At 46.8% G+C, this 17,414-nt stretch overlaps 3 protein-coding genes across 3 annotated transcripts; 2 read left to right on the top strand and 1 right to left on the bottom strand.

Annotated features, from left to right (window-relative positions):
- The first annotated feature begins 1,490 nt into the window (after positions 1-1,490).
- LOC144739119 (progestin and adipoQ receptor family member 4-like) lies at positions 1,491-3,778 on the top strand. Its single transcript, XM_078622100.1, has 3 exons — positions 1,491-1,656; positions 2,426-2,644; positions 3,345-3,778. The coding sequence occupies exons 1-3, from the start codon at positions 1,491-1,493 to the stop codon at positions 3,776-3,778; spliced, it is 819 nt and encodes a 272-aa protein (XP_078478226.1).
- Positions 3,779-4,329: 551 nt separating this feature from the next.
- Positions 4,330-7,676, bottom strand: PELO (pelota mRNA surveillance and ribosome rescue factor). The gene is made up of 13 exons (XM_078622098.1): positions 7,636-7,676; positions 7,188-7,280; positions 6,751-6,901; positions 6,462-6,552; positions 6,166-6,329; positions 5,914-5,974; positions 5,351-5,512; positions 5,215-5,261; positions 5,048-5,121; positions 4,863-4,934; positions 4,611-4,685; positions 4,498-4,529; positions 4,330-4,424 (listed from the first exon to the last, which is right to left on the bottom strand). Exons 1-13 carry the CDS (start codon positions 7,674-7,676, stop codon positions 4,330-4,332), a joined length of 1,158 nt encoding a protein of 385 aa, XP_078478224.1.
- Positions 7,677-8,513: 837 nt separating this feature from the next.
- LOC144739118 (serine/threonine-protein phosphatase PP1-gamma catalytic subunit B-like) lies at positions 8,514-13,716 on the top strand. Its single transcript, XM_078622099.1, is given in 15 exon segments — positions 8,514-8,568; positions 9,290-9,333; positions 9,335-9,422; positions 10,531-10,613; positions 10,615-10,766; positions 11,227-11,327; positions 12,264-12,358; positions 12,360-12,440; positions 12,442-12,492; positions 13,399-13,413; positions 13,415-13,435; positions 13,437-13,535; positions 13,620-13,635; positions 13,638-13,673; positions 13,676-13,716. Coding segments are annotated over 15 exon segments (978 nt in total).
- Positions 13,717-17,414: the final 3,698 nt, after the last annotated feature.

The raw sequence follows: 17,414 nt of genomic DNA, 5'->3' as shown, positions 1-17,414 counted from the left end.
CATTCAGCAGCAGCTCAAACTGCACTTTCACCCACAAGGCGAGTCTGTTTCCGTAGCAACGTCCACACATATGAATCTCAAACTCCACAAAACCACCCCAGCATAGAAGAAACATGAACAAAAAGAAGGAAAGGAAATAGCACGTGAGTGTTCGTCCTTGGAGGTTGTGTTAGTTTCTCACTGGACTTTGGGTCTGGCACTCTGACTTCCAGCGTAGAAGTGCAGCCTCTTCCTCCAATTCACTACAATAAGAAGTAATTCATTGCAACTTTAACACCCGGCGGTGGCGCTATTTTCTCCTTCTAGCTCCTTCTTCACACCAGGTAGAGGAACTGAGTGACCCTTCTCAGCTTTCAGGGACTGTTCGTTTGCTGATAGCGGGTCATTACGGTCATTACGGTCATTACGGTCATTACGGTCTGTGTAAAGCTTCTTGTTGGACGTGATGTTGAAATAAAAGAAGGAAAGTGACTGGAGAAAGGTGGTTTTCGGTTCACAAGGCCAAACGTTTCGAAACAGACTTTCACAGATATTCCACCAGTGTTGTTTAAAAACTTTGCATTCATATTCACATTTTCGTCATCAGGTGCAAAGGACGGCAAACACGACCTGAACGGATTCTTCGGGAACAGCGGCTATCAAGGTGAGAGATACTGAAACTAAACGCAGCTTTTCTCCTGCTCAACTCTGCGTCTCCTCCTCACAGGTTGACCCCCCCCACACACATACACACTCCCTCCAGCCGTTGGCAGCACATCCACTTCCTCCTCATTGTCCATCGTCCTCATCTGTGCATCACATCAACTCAAACATTGTTTTGTATTTCTATGCAACACACTCGTCCTGCACTTAGTGTTCATTGTACATGCAGAGAAACGTTTATTTAACAGTGGTATTACCTGGATATTACCTCAAAGTATTTCTGTGTAAAATTCAGTCTAATTTATTTTGCATTGTACTACTTGTGGGAAGCCGTCTGTTTAATATTGTACAGTGAATTGATGAAAATAAAAGAACTGGATAACGGAAAATCTTATGTGACAGAAGAAGTCTTTAGTGAGTGTGCATGACAGCGCATTAGCAGTGCAGGTAAAACAAGCACCTGCTCAGGTGTTATAATCCTCTTACTGCAGCAGCACCCTGGTGGACGGGCAACAGAAACGAGGGCGACAGCGTTTACATCTGTTAAACATGACGACGTTCAGGTGTAATTCAGCTGTAAGCTGTTTCAAGGAGCTGCTGCAGGAGCGCACATGGCTTTTTATGAGGATTACCCCAGCTTTATCCCTAGGAATAAGAGCCCTGTCCTGATTGGTCCAACTGAAAGCGTACCACTTGGCCAGCTCAACACGTTGCTCGCCTGGAGTTACACCTGTCCAGTGATGCTCTCAGAGGCCGGTGGTCAGGACGGGGCTCGGGAGTCCTGTTGAGATGTCGTGGGGGTGAGGAACCCGCAGTCGATGTAAGAACGGGAACAGCAGGAGGTCGTTATGATGCTTTACAAAGGGCCGCGGCTGCTGGACTTTGCAAAAACTCCTACGCATCTTCAGTTCAACAAGTACGTCCTGACCGGCTACCGGCCGGTGTCCACAGCTCAGGAGTGTCTCAGGAGCCTGTTCTACATGCACAATGAGCTGGGCAACATTTACACACATGGTAAGTGGACAAATTGATTTGATTAAGTGCATCCAAACGTTAAGAGCACACATCATCAGAGAGGGGGTGACCTGGAAAGGACGTCCACTACTCTCACTTACAGCCAGTTACAAACGTACTTGACAGGGAATTGTAAAGAGGATACAGGGTATTAGCTGTAATCTGCCCTGGGAATCCCTCTTCTGGAAATATCCTGCTGTTAACTAGGTCTTTAGACGGTGTGCGTGTGCTTGATTGACACTTTTCTGCAGCAGCACCTACCAAAAAAAATTATTGTATTGATTATCTTCTAACTTATTGAGATGCACATGTAGTTACATAATCTAGTAGATGAACTACAATAGCTGGGTTTGATACCTACAAGTACCTGAGCTGACATCATGGCACTGAGACATACAGGTGCATCTCAATAAATGAGAATATTGTCAAAAACCTTTTTTTTTTCAGGAAATCAATAATTTTCTGAGATAGAGTTTTGAGTTTCCATGAAGTTATACAGAATCATCAAATGAAAAAAATGAAATATGTCCGTCTGTGTGATGAATTTCCCTTTTTCCGTTTCCCTTTTTGAACTGATTCACTGGGGTGGGGGGGTCTACTTTTTGTTATTCTGATGTACTGAGATGCACCCATATGTGTGGAAAGTGGATTCAAAGTAAAACAGAAAATGAAGGATCCGAATTCCCCCAGTGTGAACACCTCTGCCTCCTGAGTTCACCGAGGAACCACTGTCCCACCCTTCAGTTCCTCTCTGACTTTCTCTCTCCAGGAATCCCTTTCATCCTTTTCCTGGTGCTGCTGCCTCTCAGCATCCCGTGGGGGGAGGTGGAGAGCTTCTGGATCTGTGTGGTCCACTACCTGGCCTGCCTCAGCCCCACCGTCGGCTCGGTGCTCTACCACGTGTTCATGAACCACGTGGGGGGGGAGCACGTGTACGACACCCTGCTGTCTCTGGACATGTTTGGAGTTTGTCTGGTGAACACTCTGGGTGGGTGCTTCTTCCAAGTTTGACGGCTGTGAATCAGGTTTACACAACTTCTGAGCCCTGATGGTTCCAGAGGTACTCCTGGTATAAATACATAGATACACAGATTCTAGACCAGCGATTTATGTGGGTCTGCGATGGCAGAGACACATGCTATAATCTGAAATTTAAGTTTGGCGAGTAGCGGTGCGTGACATACATCGTTGGGTGTGGAATTATGGGGAATCGCATGCTGTGTCTCTGTCACGTTGATGTGGAAACTGTTTCCAAGACAACCAAAAAACACAAAAACTATAAATTTTCCCATCATAGGAAACGAATGTGTTCACAGCCCTCTAGATCGGTCGTACGTTCACCTACAAACGTGATTAAAACAGTTTCCAGTCTCCGTGTGACCTGAGTGAAATCAGATGGTTTGTCAACCTGTGGCCCGTGGACCCTGACGGGGACACTCCACAAAGACCGAGGGACCACTGTTTCCTGCTGCTACGACCTGTGACTCCACCCACATAAACTATACATCTATGCGTTCAGGGAATCATCGCCATGACAACGGCCCTCAGACGAGTCACTGAAGTCTGATCAACCGTCACGCTCAAGTCTTCAAATCTGCAACTTTGCCACTGTTCCTTGTAATATCCGAGTCAGACTCCAGGGTAGGTGCTGTTTGTGCTCACTGGCACGTCTTCCCTCTCGTCCCCAGGCGCGCTGCCCATCATCCACATCACCCTTCTCTGCCACCCGACCGTCCAGCAGACGGCCCTGCTGGCCTACATCCTCTTGTCCACCTACGGCATCTACTGCGCCACGACAGCCCGCACCAACGTCCTCCGCCTGCGGGCGTTCGTCTGGCAGGCCCTGTTCCGCTTCAGCCTCTTCTTGTACCGGGTCTACGGCAGCGGCGTGGGCAGCCCCAACTCCCTGCGCCTCTTCGTCATCATGGACTGTTTGGCTGTGGCGGGGGGGCTGGTCAACGTCATCCAGGTCCCGGAGCGCTTCAGCCCCGGGCTGTTCGACAACTGGGGCAACAGCCACCAGATCATGCACGTCATGGTTATTTGCTCAATCATCTACCTGCACTGGGGCACCATGGAGGATTTAGACTGGATCAAGACGTACCAGTGTCCCACGGACTGACGCCGATGACGAGAGGAGACGCGGGCGATGTCAAATGCACTTAAGTTACTAGCTGCTGACGATGAGTCCGTACAATGCACCAGGAGAGAGGTCGACAGTCTCACCGCCGTGGAACTCAAACAAGCACTGATATCAGATTAAAAATCCTGCGTACTTGATTTTTAGTTTGTTGAAAAATGCAGTAAACCAAAAATAGCTATTTTTGAAATGCAACTACTAATGAAATAAATCATATATTTTTTACATCTGCAGTGTGTGTCGGAGAAGAAATGACTCGCACCAACGGTTGGATGTTTCAGTTGTGTAATTGCAGAGACTTGGAGCCGTTAGCTGTTAGCATTAGCCCCCTTTCCTCTGCCGTTTTACCTTCAAACCAAAAGCTGCACCACGTCCCGTAAAATTAAGTCACTTGGTGGAAAATGAGAGTAAAACAAATTTCAAAAGCGGTGGAACACACACACACACACACAGTCAATGACGGATTCTGTTCTCTGCAACAATGGACCTCCTTCTTCTTCTCTACCAGGAGATCCCGTGGTCCATTTCCGTGATCAGTCGTCGTCTGAGCTGCTCCCGTCCTCGGCCTCTGATAGGTCGGCGATGGGAAACCGCAAAATCGCTGCCACACCGCTCAGCTGAGTCAGTTCTGAGGGTGGAAACACAGTTTGCATTCTGGTGGGAAACATTCGTCCGCTCCACTATTTTGCTGAAGAACCTACGTTCACCGGACACGTGGAGGCTCGAGAACATTCTGCAAGGAGAGAAAGCGCCTGATGAGCTGGAGGCTCCGCAGACCGGACGGTCAACAGACCGATCGCTGGGCGTTTCTCACCTGACGTTGCCACCGTTGTCTCTCACGTTGTCCACCAACCGGACGTAACGAGCCCTCGTCGGGACGTCCTGATGCCTTCACGGGCACGAGGAGACAAGCGATTGAGATTATTATCATTCTGCTGAGAAAAACTAGACGACGAGCAGGTGAAACGAACAAAACGTAGTGAAAAGGAAATGACGGCGGGAAGTCAGTCTGCTGTTTCCGTCTCAACACAGCGTGAGCCAACTGTGTGTATGACTCAGCACGTACCTGAACAGCTTATCGCTGATCAGTAAAGTGTCGATAGCGAGGGCGTCAGCAGCTTTCTCCACGTGGGCCAGTCTGCGAGGAAACACATTAAAAAAATAAAAAAAAACACAACAACTCATTGCTGGATCACTGAAGCTTCTTGTAGGTCGAAAAACCCGTCAATGGTCCTTTAAGTGAACGCTCACCCGTAGAAAGCCCTGTCCGACTCGTGCTGAAGCATCTTGTAGAAATCTTCCAGAGCTTTCACCTCCCCCGCTGCCTGAAAGCCAAACGCACCCGTTCACCCTCTGATGTGCATCTCATACATCGGCACCTCTCGCGCAGTCGTGCGAAGCGCAGGTGTCCTGTTCACCTTTGTGTCGGAAAGTCGACTCGTCACCGTGGGATCGGACAGGATTTCTGCCAAAAAACAAACAAAAAAAGGAGCACAAGTTGTCACCGCGTGGGCACAGCTGACTGCTGTCTTCTCGTCAGCTCCCGTCTCCTACCTTTCAGCGAGTACTTGTGACCCGATGACGAGTGCACCAGCATGAACTTGGGCCGATTCTCCAGCAGCAACTTGTTGTCTTGTCGCACTGCCTCTTTAAATAGGTAGGCGATGAACTGGTCCTTCACAAAACCAGGACTGGCGACGAGGACGCACTTCACCACTAGCAACACGAGTACGGAGCAGGTTTCAGTCGTTGCGGGGACGTAACACAACCAACAACCAGTAGATGGGCTCTTGTAGTCTTGAAAATCACGAGAACTAGCGTACGTCGGAGCAGCGCTTCCTGTGAAGAACCACGACTTCAAAGCTTTGACGCACAAAACGTCACATGACCGATGACGCATGAAGCAGAAACCGCTTCGGTCGCCTGAGCGACGGGCCCAACCGCACATTCACGGTTAAATATCGTACATTTTGGCTTCTTGGAGGATTACTGATGGCACGTCGTACCGAGGGCGGACTTGTCGTACAAACGCGATAATCACTGTACAAATACCATAATCCAGTAGCCTGGTAATCCAGTAGCGACGCCGTGTGTGAGCGTGATCGTCTGCATCTTACCGTCAAAGTTGATGTGGCGAAGAATTGCCTGCATAACGGCCTCATAGAACCTCTCAAGCGCCTGCACAGAGACATTTGACATGAAACACCCATGACTCGGCTCCCCCTGATGAAAACACCATGCGACATTACTGGTCTGAGTGCGGAGCTCTGATCACACCCTCGTTCAAAAAGTGCTGCGCTCCTGCAGCGCTTTGATCAAATCCGTTGTGTTTGTTCTGTTCCTGTGCGATCACAGCACGTCAACACCACCTTTTCATGTTGGGTGCAGCTTCCCCTTCTCTTGCGTGGAATGGTGACCTCCACTTTGGCACGAAGCAGCGTCATCGCAGGAGTCACAAGCACCACGTTGGCCAGACCCTCCTGCATCACCACAGCGGCCACGTCGGCCTTCTGCGTGGCGTCACATGCCTGGTCTGCAGGGTAGACACCATAAATCAACCGGCGCTGTGTGTGCGGAGTGGCGACTACGATTACTGTTACTTGTTTCCAACTTCTATTTATTCCTCTTCCAACAGAACCAGTTGTGGATAATGACACCGGCTCACCAATTCTGTCCAATACAACACTGTCCCAGCTCTTTTTAGCCAGAGTGAACTTCCTGTTGAGCTCCAGTTCGATTGTATGGTAAGCCCCCATCTGACGCATGAAGAACAAACATAATGTCAGGTCATAATGTGGATTATTAGTCCTAAAATCACAACGTGGTGAAATATGTATGTGACTGCTCTTGTGTCACTCGTGATTCTGTTTAAAATCGTAAATGCACATTGGGTACATGCAGAAACAGTCCACAGCAGAGGAGTGACATGGTGAAGCTGCTCAGAGGTCTCACACCTTGACATATTGGTTCTCTTGTATATTTGTTCCCTTCACTCTCAGCTGACAGGCCTGGGAGTCAAAGTCAATTGTCTCCACGCACACGGTTAGCGTTGTCCGAACTCTGGAGCTGCCCACACTGCCAGTGGTAGACTCCGTCTGCACCTTCCTGTGAGTCAGAGGGAAGAGCTAAGTTTTGTTTTGACTGCGAGTGATTGTGAGACACTGTGATTCACAAAGGCACAGATGAAAAAGCAAAGAGCTGAGAAAGAGAAAAGATTGGAAACACCGGAAATAACTGGTTACAGTATGTGATATCATTTTGAAGCTGGAACATCCTTAATTCAGCTTTTATTTGTATTTAATTATGGCGTTAGTTTATTGTCTGCTGACTGAGAGGCTCCACAGCAATGTATAATGACAATCCAGCTGTGCCAGAGGTGGTGGTTGTTTACCTGATGGTGGAGGCTCGGAGGCTGTCGCCCACCTGCAGCAGGTTGTAGGTGTGCCACATGTCTTCAGCCTCCTCTGGCATCAGAGTCACCTGACTGAAGAAGAAGAAGAAGAAGAGCAAACCTTCAATAAGCATGTGTGGTGTGGACAACGTGTGGTGTTTATGGTATCATCTTATTAATGTTGGTGGAATGTTGCAGTGTGTGAACCATTCATAGCAGAGCAAGGGTGTTTGTTTTTGTTTCCTCAATCACTCTGACAACCTGTTTATATAATACTATAAACGCATGTCCTGGGTTATTATTACATAATAATTACAATCTATTTTTTTAAAAAAAATACCCCAAAATACCCAAACCCCCACGCGTCGGCGGTTACAGACATTTGCAGCGTTGCATTCATCAGCAAAACAGCATGCTGCTTAGCTAGCTAGCATCCCAGTTCACTCACCCGGCGTTATCTTTCTCAATGTCTTTGTGAAGCAACTTCATGGTTTGATATGATTCTAGCCGAGCCCTACTCAAGAAGAATAAATACGCTGATCTTGGCGCGAGTCATGTCTAATTTTAGGGTATATTTTCAACTAGCTTAAGCCATCTCTCCCAACTTCAATGTGAATGTTGCCAGGCGCTGAGACGTTGCGTCATTACGTCGTCGTGAATTCCTCCCGCACCGCACTGGTCACTTCCGTGGGTGTCGCTTTTTCAGAGGCAAAGAAGCGGGAGAAAAGCACGAGCCTTGCGCACATACGCATCCGTCTTTGTTTGAGTGATACACTCATTTATAACCAGCAAAGCGCGATATATAGCAAATATCTGATGTTGTTTGTACGCTTCGCTTTCGGTAAGTAAATGCTGACAGACGTTGAACGTAACCAATCCGCTAGTAACACTGAGCTCTTTAAATACCGCCCATTTACAAAAGTGGCCAATCGGAAGGCGCTAACTCGGACCACTTCCGCTCAACCTCGCTTTGAGCTAACGCTCGTCTAGCCTCTTTTTTGTCGATGGCATGGTGCTAGTGGCTACGACGAAAATACTACGAAATTTGATACAATTTGTGAATTCGGGCATCTAATAGAACCCATTTGACGAATGCATATTTTTATTGCATGCGAACCATTACATCTTTAAAAAAAAACAGCGCCCAGCCTCAGTTTTTGAGGTTGCCAATTCGGCCCCAAGGTTAGCTAGCTAGCTGGCTAACGATTATCTGCTGCCGCTAAACAAGTTGTGCTAACCGTACCTCAGTGACGTATCCAGTTAACTACACGGTACGTCTTTAATTCTTAGAAATAATTAAAAACCTGCTACGAAAAGAAGAATAGCATGGCAGAAGCCGACAAGCTGAACATCGACTCCATCATACAGCGCCTGCTTGAAGGTAAGACTCGGAATTTCGTTCGATATTAATCGAGGTTGCCATTTTAGCTAACTGGTTAATAAAAGCTACACATATATGCAAATAACGTTGTTTTCATTATCGCCAGTTATGCGCAGTTGGTATCACTATTTGAGGAAATTAAAAACAAACCCTCTCTAAAGCAGTAAATTCCCATTTTACGGTGGTTTAATTTAAATGATGAATGAATTTGGTTGAACTCGCATTGATTCAAAGGAATTTGCACGAATCGTGGTTAACGGAGATGCGACCTATTAGTTGTTCATGTTTCTCCTGATGCTGTTTTTAAGTTTCCTTCATGATCAGATCGTCTGTTTTGCTGTCCTGGTTCGTGTATATTGAAATTGTGAAACACATCACGGTCTGTGACCCAATGGCAAATCAACAATCAACAAAATACGGATTTTTTTTAATATGTCGTATTTTAGTGTGATAGTTTTTGTAATAAATTTCATATTCAAACATAATGAGTTTGATAACCAGAATTTCCTAAATTGCACAACTACCCACTATTAACCTCTGGGCTCATTTTTAAAATGGGTAAATGATGTTCTTTATTCTTCTATCTGAAGCATCAGTAATTTTAATGTCTGACTTTGATGTTATTCGAGCCTCGAATGTTCACGACAACAATAAAACTCTTATCTTAAGACTGCTCTTTCATTCATCAGCCATTTCTCAATCTCTTCCCTTGTCCTTGCAGTGAAAGGCTCCAGACCTGGCAAAAACGTTCAGCTGACAGAGAATAGAAATCCGTGGCCTCTGCCTCAAATCCAGGGAGATCTTCCTCAGCCAGCCAATTTTGCTCGAACTCGAAGCACCCCTCAAGATTTGTGGTGAGGCTTACACCCCTTTTCTCCTCCGGACAAAAAACAACACCGTCTAGGTTTTGTCTTCAGTGGGAAAGGGTACTGCCAGCATTCATATCCCGCATCCACTGCACAGCTGAATTGCAGTGAATGTAAACATGACTCCCAGGTAGACAAATCCTGCCTGAAACGCCATAAACAACAACTATGTTGTATCAGGGAAAAAAACTGTGCTTCTTTTCATGCAGTCTGTGGACCTACACACCAAAAAACACACACACAGCACTGTTATCTGATGGAAGACGTGCTGTGCAGCCGTGTCAAAAACATACATTTATTTTCTGGAGCATCGTGCATTTACCCTGAGCCGCTGTGAGGAGCACCAACACCCAGATAAGTAGATTCGATGTAACGCGACACACCAAGGGGGAAAAATACAAAATATGCAGACTCATCTAATTACTGGCAGTGGAAAAGGGGTCAATAGCAGGTTTACAGGCACTCTGTTCAAACGGCATACACACAGATTTCAGTGCTAATTTGTGATCAATAGTTGTTGATAAATTCATGTCGTCCTGCGTGCCTGTGTCTTATTAATTTTGAAACGATAACAACCTGTGAACAGCTGAGCGGAGCGCTTTAAATGCATGACAGTGACCTTGCCCTCTAATTAAAGAGAACAACTGAAAAAGCTGCTCGCCAGCGCCGTGCACTCAGTCCCCTCTGGAGCTGCTCTTCTCCGCCTCACATTATTGCATTGCTGCTAATTTACAGGACTGGTCTGCAGGTATTGACCGTGTTTCCGTCAAAGGTAGTATCACCAATGTTGTCACATTAAACACACTCAAATTCGAACCAAACACAAATTACGAAATATTTAGTCTCCGCTGAATCAGTTTGTACGTTTGCGTTCTTGTCCAACAGCAGCAACCATTACATTTATTAAAACCATGTGATGTGTAGTGTTCAGTGGGTTTTTAATCACATGCACACACCCCTTTTAAATGTTTGCCTGCTTTCTTGGTTTTCATCTTACATGAGACGAGATGGGCTTCGGTAAACATGTTTATGGAAGTGCGACAGGAATAAACGTTGACCGCCTTTTGCTTTTTTTTTCCTCTGCTCGTTCCCCCAGGCGACGTTCATGGACAGTACTACGATCTGCTCAGGCTGTTCGAGTACGGCGGCTTTCCACCGGAGAGCAACTACCTGTTCCTGGGGAGACTATGTAGACAGAGGCAAGCAGTCCCTGGAGACCATCTGCCTCCTGCTGGCGTACAAGATCAAGTACCCAGAGAACTTCTTTCTGCTGAGGGGAAACCATGAGTGCGCCTCCATTAACAGAATATATGGCTTCTATGATGAGTGTAAGTTGTTGATGTTGATCACTGGCTGTTTTTTTGGGGGGGGGTTTAGCGCTCTGAAGTGCAAACGGTTAGCTACTTCCAGCCCTCTGATCATAAAGTTTCCTCCTGGCGCATGTTTATTCACTCTGGGATTATTTTTCTGTGTCAGCTCTGCTTCTTTACATTGAAACACACTAAATAGTTTTCACTAAAAAATAAATCTCCAGTAGAGCATAAGTATAAATCATGTTCTTTTGCTCTTTGAGAGTTTTGTTGGGTGAAACATGAGCTGCACAGATTGGCTCAGTGAGCCAGGCTTCAGGCTAGAGTAGCGTGATCCAGCAGAACAGTCCGCCATAAATCACTGACCCGCTGTTTACGACCTGGATTATGTAAAATGTTTATAATGTCCTGGAACTGGCTGCTGACCTTTCACCGGCCTTCAGATAAGACGGGAGTGCTTGTGGTTTCTCTCCTCAGGTAAGAGGCGGTTACAACATCAAGCTGTGGAAGACGTTCACCGACTGCTTCAACTGTTTGCCCGTTGCGGCCATTGTTGACGAGAAGATCTTCTGTTGCCATGGAGGTATCCTCATCAAACACGCCGGCTTCCAGACACTGACCTGTGCTCTGTTTGTGCTGTCAACACAGGGACAGATGACCTCCAGGGCCGCCTGCCATCTTCATTTTGAAGTTGGAGTTGCAGACTAATGCTCATAAACAATAATAAGATAACACTGTGATAACCAGTCGATCGTTAACAGACTGAGTTTTATTATTAGACACCTAAGGTTGTTAGCAATATCTCTCCCGTTTGCTGATACACAATTCATTTGAACCGAGAATGTTTGTTAGTCACTCTATATAACGTCTGCGCTGTGATAAAAAAAAAAAGTGTCCCGATCTGATTTTGGTATCAGATATGGTCCAGTATCAGATGAAAAAGCAGTGTTGCATTATATTGGCCTGCATCTAAAATCTCCCAATGTAACTGTTTTGTTCCCACCATATAGTGACAATGAAAGTCAACTGCACTTTAAAAAAGATTTTATTGTTTTATTGGAGTTATTTTTCATTATATTCTACTGTATGTTATTCAGTTGTAGAATATTCTCAGGTTTAAAGGTTAGGTAATAACAAATGGGTCTGTTTTTCCCCTCTGTTGCTGACTATTGTTCTGAGTGATGCCACTTGAGCCTTTTCACACTACAAAAAAAGTAAATGTATTTACGACTTGTGCTGATATCAGATCCATATCGGTATCGGCCGGTTCTCAAGCCGTGTGACATGGTATCGTATCGGAAGTGAAAAATTACAATGTGACCAAACCGTCATACTTGAACTTGGAATATGATCAACGGACAACCGGTCTGATGTGGAACATGTAAACAGACAGTGGTCACTGAGACGGTAAACATCACGTGTGTGTGTGTGTGTATGAGTGCTCTCAGCTGTGTTTATTTTTATCACAGATTATTTTGTGAGTTTGTCCTGGATGAATACATTCGCCCATGTTCAACAGGTCTGTCCCCGGACCTGCAGTCCATGGAGCAGGTGCGACGGGTCATGCGTCCCACGGACGTGCCCGACCAGGGCCTCCTCTGTGACCTGCTCTGGGGCCGACCCCGACAAAGACGTGCTCGGCTGGGGCGGAGAGAACGACCGCGGCGTCTCCTTCACTTTCGGCGCAGACGTGGTCCACAAAGTTCCTCCACAAACACGACATGGACCTGATCTGTCGGGCCCATCAGGTCAGTGATGTGATGACTGTTGATCAGTTTGTAGATCTCTGCTCTGGACTGTGTGAACATGTTGGAGTGGGACTCTTGATTGCCTGGTGCACACACCAATATCTGCTGATCTTTTGTGCTTAAATCTTAAAAAAAACAAAAATGCTCCATCTCCTTTTGGCTGCTGAGACAGTCAACTAGAAACCCATCTGAGCTCAGCCCCCCACCAATCATCGTCCTCCATTCACTGATGGTCAGACATCAGTTATTAAAAAAAAATCATTAGACACCTTGGTACACTAATCATGACCTCTGACCTCTAGTTTTTCCTTTTTTTCCCATTTTCTTTTTTACTGGAGCCAGTTGCAAGGTAACACGGAAAGACGGACAACCGTTCACCGCTCACAAAAACGGGCAGCTTAGAGCACCTGATTGAAGCCTAATTTATGCTTTTGTGTAGCGTGCAGCACAGCCTGTGTGACCATGTGACCACGCTCCCAGCTCCACGGACCTCTGTAGACGGCAGCAGCTGGGATTGGACTGTTGTCGTCATGACTTTCCCAGCTCTCGGAGCAGAACTGTTTGCTGTGAAAATAGAACCAATGGAAAGGCAATTTTTTTTGAGTGAACAAGTGAGGAAAATGATGGTGATCTTGTCGCAGTCCTCTTGTGGTAACAAGATCCGCCCACTTTTGGTCACTGTCACTTGAAGTAAATAAGAAAAACGCAGATAAAACACAGTGGACACCATTCAGCATCAGTTCAACACAGAAGGGCTAACTAACTACTACCTGGAGAGAGTCCACGGACACCAGGGCCTTCTCCCAATGAGGCGACAGTGCTAACCACTGCTTCACCGTGTCGCCCCCTAATGGCCTAAATAAATCGACCATCTCACTCGCTAACCCCGCCGTGTCTGTGTCTCAGGTTGTGGAGGACGGCTTACGAGTTCTTCGCCAAGAGGGCAGCTCGTCACGCTGTTTTCCGCCCCCAACTACTGCGGCGAGTTTGACAACGCGCGGGCCATGATGAGCGTGGACGAAACCCTCATGTGTTCATTCCAGGTACGCGAGCGTGCGACCGGGTCGTAGCGATGAAACCTGAACCCACGCTGGCCTCACCTCACCTCTCCTCTCCTCCTCCAACAGATTCTCAAACCGGCAGACATAGGCTGTTCTACGGCGTGGTCGGGCGAGGGATGGGCTCGGTCGCCCCGTCACCCCTCCGAGGAAAGCTAAGAAATGACACCGTAGACAGCCCTCGGACCTCCGAGCCCGCCCTTCCTGCCCTCTCTACCTCTCTTCTCCTTTCTTTCACTCAAACAGCCAGAATCAACATATACCCAGGGCTTTTTTTCCCCTTTTTTATCTGTACTTCTTAAAACATATAATGTTACAAATTTGTCTGAGTGAGTGTGTGCTGTGCGCAGATGATTCATGTGCCCCGTCTGCCAGTGAGCATTAAAATCATGTGTGCACGTGAACATTTTGTGCGAGAGTATTTAGAGATTTATACTTTCCTCTCTCTTCCTGCTCTCCCTGTGGAAAGGTTGAAACCACAGTGTCTGTCTGTACAGTAATTTGACTGAAAAAGCAGCGATTTGGGAGAAAGTAGATGGCTGACATGATTTTAGCAGCAAACGCCTGCCAGCAGGTGGCGGTGTGCGTGCGGTGTGGTGTGTGCGCGCGTGTGTGTGTGTGTACTCATGGAGGAAGGGGAGTATTTTGTTTTCTGTCCTCTGTACTGTAAAATCTCAAACACAGGTGTGTGCGTGTGTGTGAGTGTGAGAGAGACGTCACCTGGTCACAACAGCAAGCATGCGTGCACACACGCACACGCACACACTCATATGCATGACTTTTCAGATTCAAATGAGCCAGAGCTGTAAAGACCACATACAGTTTAGGTTTGTACAGATTTGATTACTTGAAAGATTTTTTTGTGAATTCGTTTTGTAGTCTTTCATCAAGTTGACCAATAAAGCGAGAATCTGAGCTGCATCGTCCATGTTTGTTATTCCTGACTAACAGTATAAAATGCTTAAAAGGGGTTAAATGCTGCAGTAAAGTAAATGGTAAACCTTGTATGAACTTTTCGTCACAATGTATGCCCAGCTCTTGTCCACAGGGAGGTGCTGTTGAGCTCCGTTATGAAAAAAAATAAGTACAGCAGCACACAGCTTTAAGTTGGCTTAACCTTCACTTCCAAGTAAGGAAAGACCAGTCTTCAACTTCCATTTCCATTCCCATCTGTTTCTATTTTCGGTTATTTCTGTCTCTTTGTGCGTCCATTCGTCTTCCTGTCGCCAGCAGCCCATCTTCAAAAGGTTCCGTCCACCATTTAGACTTCCTTTTTCAGGACCGGTGAGGTGAAAAGGTGAAGGGAGACTGGCTTTATTTAAAGACGTGTCATGCAAATTGGGTCAGTGATGACCTCCATTGATGGATTTCCCCAAATGGGTTTTGACGGACGCAAAGAAATTCCCATTCATTCTCTGTACAACGTGACTGAACGTACATAAATCATAAGGTTTCTTACGATTGATATAGACTGTATAAAGGAGGGTCATGTTGATCGGTTATTTCACCTCACCTTCTCCCTTTTTTTTTAATGAAACCAGTAGAATCAATCAACTTTAATGGCTTGTGTCTCTGGGGACATATACTTGTAGAAGATGTGTGCATCCCCCCTTGTATAATGCTTGGGGAAACACTGGTGTGTGTGTGTGTGTGTGTGTGGTGTGTCTCATTTGCCACCATTCCAGGTCAGAGATCGTTGTCCTGTGGTGAACGGTTGTGGAGTCGTGAGCTTGAACTGCATGTTTCTAATGTCCAACAGGGGGCAGCTCACTGTGCTTTGCGAGTCTCCGTCTGAAGCTTCAGGTCTTCTTGAAGATGATGATGAAGAATGTGTTCAGCGTGTGATTGACAACCTTCTGTCACGATTATATCAACTTTTGGTGCCAAGAATCAAGAGTGATCTAAGTTGCTTGAGTTACTAATATGTACTTAGTATGTACTAGTATACATAGTATGTACAAAATGAAGAATAGGGCAAAGAAGGCAAGGGGGGGTAAGGAAAAAGAACTGGTGCAGTGGAGGTAATAAGTATTTACAGATGATATAGCGGCTGTAGAGGGAGGAGTACATCCAGAAAATACGTGTAAGTACGCGGTTGGATATCAGAAAATCAGATCCAATCTGCTTTTGCGGCTGCAGCGCTCCGCTTCGCCTGAGCGCTCAACCCCATGACAGGGTCCTGGTAAATACGAGCACTCAAAATAGACAGTTGATCTTTCAAACGATACCAGATAGTGAACATAGTAGTTCATACAGCTTCAGCCGTTGCTCTGAAATATTAAACTCTTGAAGGTAATGGCAGCGTAACGTTGCTGGACCGAGCGCTCAGAGTGACATAACGGTTCCTCTTCATGCTCTCTCAAATCCTGTCACTGAATATTTCTGCGATGTGGAACGTTGATGAATCGTCTCCATACGTACTCGTTGGTAGGTGTGTGTGTGTGTGAGAGCGTTGGAAAGGACAGATTTGACAGATCTGAGCAGGTAAACATTCCAAAGTCTTTGCCGACACTCATCTGAAAAAGGCTGAGCCAAGAATACTTCATGTACCGATACTTCACGCTCACGCTGTAAAAAAACGTAAGCTGCTTTAGATCAACAGGCTCACTTTCCCGTGCGCTCCCCCGAGGCTCATATTGAGCAGCCGTAAGTGTGTGGAATGGTGTGAACAGCCAGGAACCCTCGGGCCGATGTGCCACACGGATACCGATGACACCGGCACCGGATCCCCCCCGTCTCGTTTTAGGCGAAAGCCCAGACCCGCTAACGTCGACCCAACGAGTCCACCGTTCTGAAATGAAAAGGCCGCAAAGCTGCCCGCCGTGCCATAACCGGCAGTCCAGTGTCACCTGCTCTATTTATATCCACCGAGGAATTCTGGATTCAGAGACTCAGCTGCCACTTCTATTATTACTATTAGCTAATGCTGTAACAAGTACCCAGCTCACACCGACACTGGAGCTTCTTTATCCGTTGCATTATTGCTCAGAACTAATTATGTCCTCACTGTCAATAGCACACATGTTCGGTGTTATTACATGTTTGTTGTTAGTAACGCCCCGCATGGGGCCGCACGCAGCGGGCGATCTTTAGGACATCCATGTCTCCAAAGTCCAGTCCAGACTAAAGATCGGAGCTGCAACGGACGGGTTGCAGACACTAGGAGTTCCGGAAGTTGCTGATAATGCTTCAGGACCGACGCTAACGTTCTGACCAATCCGCTGCAACGGCCGCGACAGGGGGACTGGGCGATGTATGCAGCTAACAAACATGCTAACAAACACGCAAACTTTAGGACAAGGAGGACGTATCGATCAATTTGTATTCACCCTGTGTCACCTGTGTCTTCGCAGCATTAGCTTGAAATGCTATGCTAACGAACCCACCAAAAACAAATGCTAGAATAGATCGGTCAGTGACTCTCAGTAGTTTATGTGAGTTTTGCAATGGGCGGTCGCAGCTCGGTGTCTCAGTGGGAAACTGGGACCGTTTGGTTGCAAGTGGATACACTCAGTTGCGAGGCCGATCCAGACCAAAGATTGGAAGCGCGCAACAGTGTGCAACGACGGACACTTGCAATGGAACCGCCCCACAACCGCCCAGTTCATACTGAGGCGTTGAGCTGCGACCGCGCACCAACTACTGTCGTTTCCAACAACAACGGGTGCAGCGCGACGTGCCGTAACAGCACAACGAACCCACCAGAGAACTCAGCTCTTCTTCTTAGTGAATTTCCGCTATGCATGCTCCGGTGTTGGTCTTTGTGGTTTGTGTTAGCGTTAGCATTGCATGTTTGTTAGCATGACGCCGACTGGTCAGAACGTTAGCGAGCGGTCTGAACCATCATCAGGGACTGGGGACATG

The sequence above is a fragment of the Lampetra planeri genome, unplaced genomic scaffold (genome assembly GCF_965212315.1).
Source record: "Lampetra planeri unplaced genomic scaffold, kcLamPlan1.2.h2 scaffold_1311, whole genome shotgun sequence".
In the NCBI taxonomy this organism is placed as follows: Eukaryota; Metazoa; Chordata; class Hyperoartia; order Petromyzontiformes; family Petromyzontidae; genus Lampetra; species Lampetra planeri.
This window is presented reverse-complemented; position numbering and strand designations above follow the sequence as displayed.

Bases quoted from the DNA above. Each gene is read 5' to 3' on its own strand.
- LOC144739119 (XM_078622100.1), top strand. From the start codon at position 1,491: ATGATGCTTTACAAAGGGCCGCGGCTGCTGGACTTTGCAAAAACTCCT. The intron at 1,657-2,425 runs GTAAGTGGACAA...TTCTCTCTCCAG, and splicing joins GGGCAACATTTACACACATG to GAATCCCTTTCATCCTTTTC. The intron at 2,645-3,344 runs GTGGGTGCTTCT...TCTCGTCCCCAG, and splicing joins TTGTCTGGTGAACACTCTGG to GCGCGCTGCCCATCATCCAC.
- PELO (XM_078622098.1), bottom strand. From the start codon at position 7,676: ATGAAGTTGCTTCACAAAGACATTGAGAAAGATAACGCCGG. The intron at 5,513-5,913 runs GTAAGATGCAGA...TCGTGTTGCTAG, and splicing joins TCGCCACATCAACTTTGACG to TGGTGAAGTGCGTCCTCGTC. The intron at 4,425-4,497 runs GTAGGTTCTTCA...TTCCACCCTCAG, and splicing joins CCTCCACGTGTCCGGTGAAC to AACTGACTCAGCTGAGCGGT.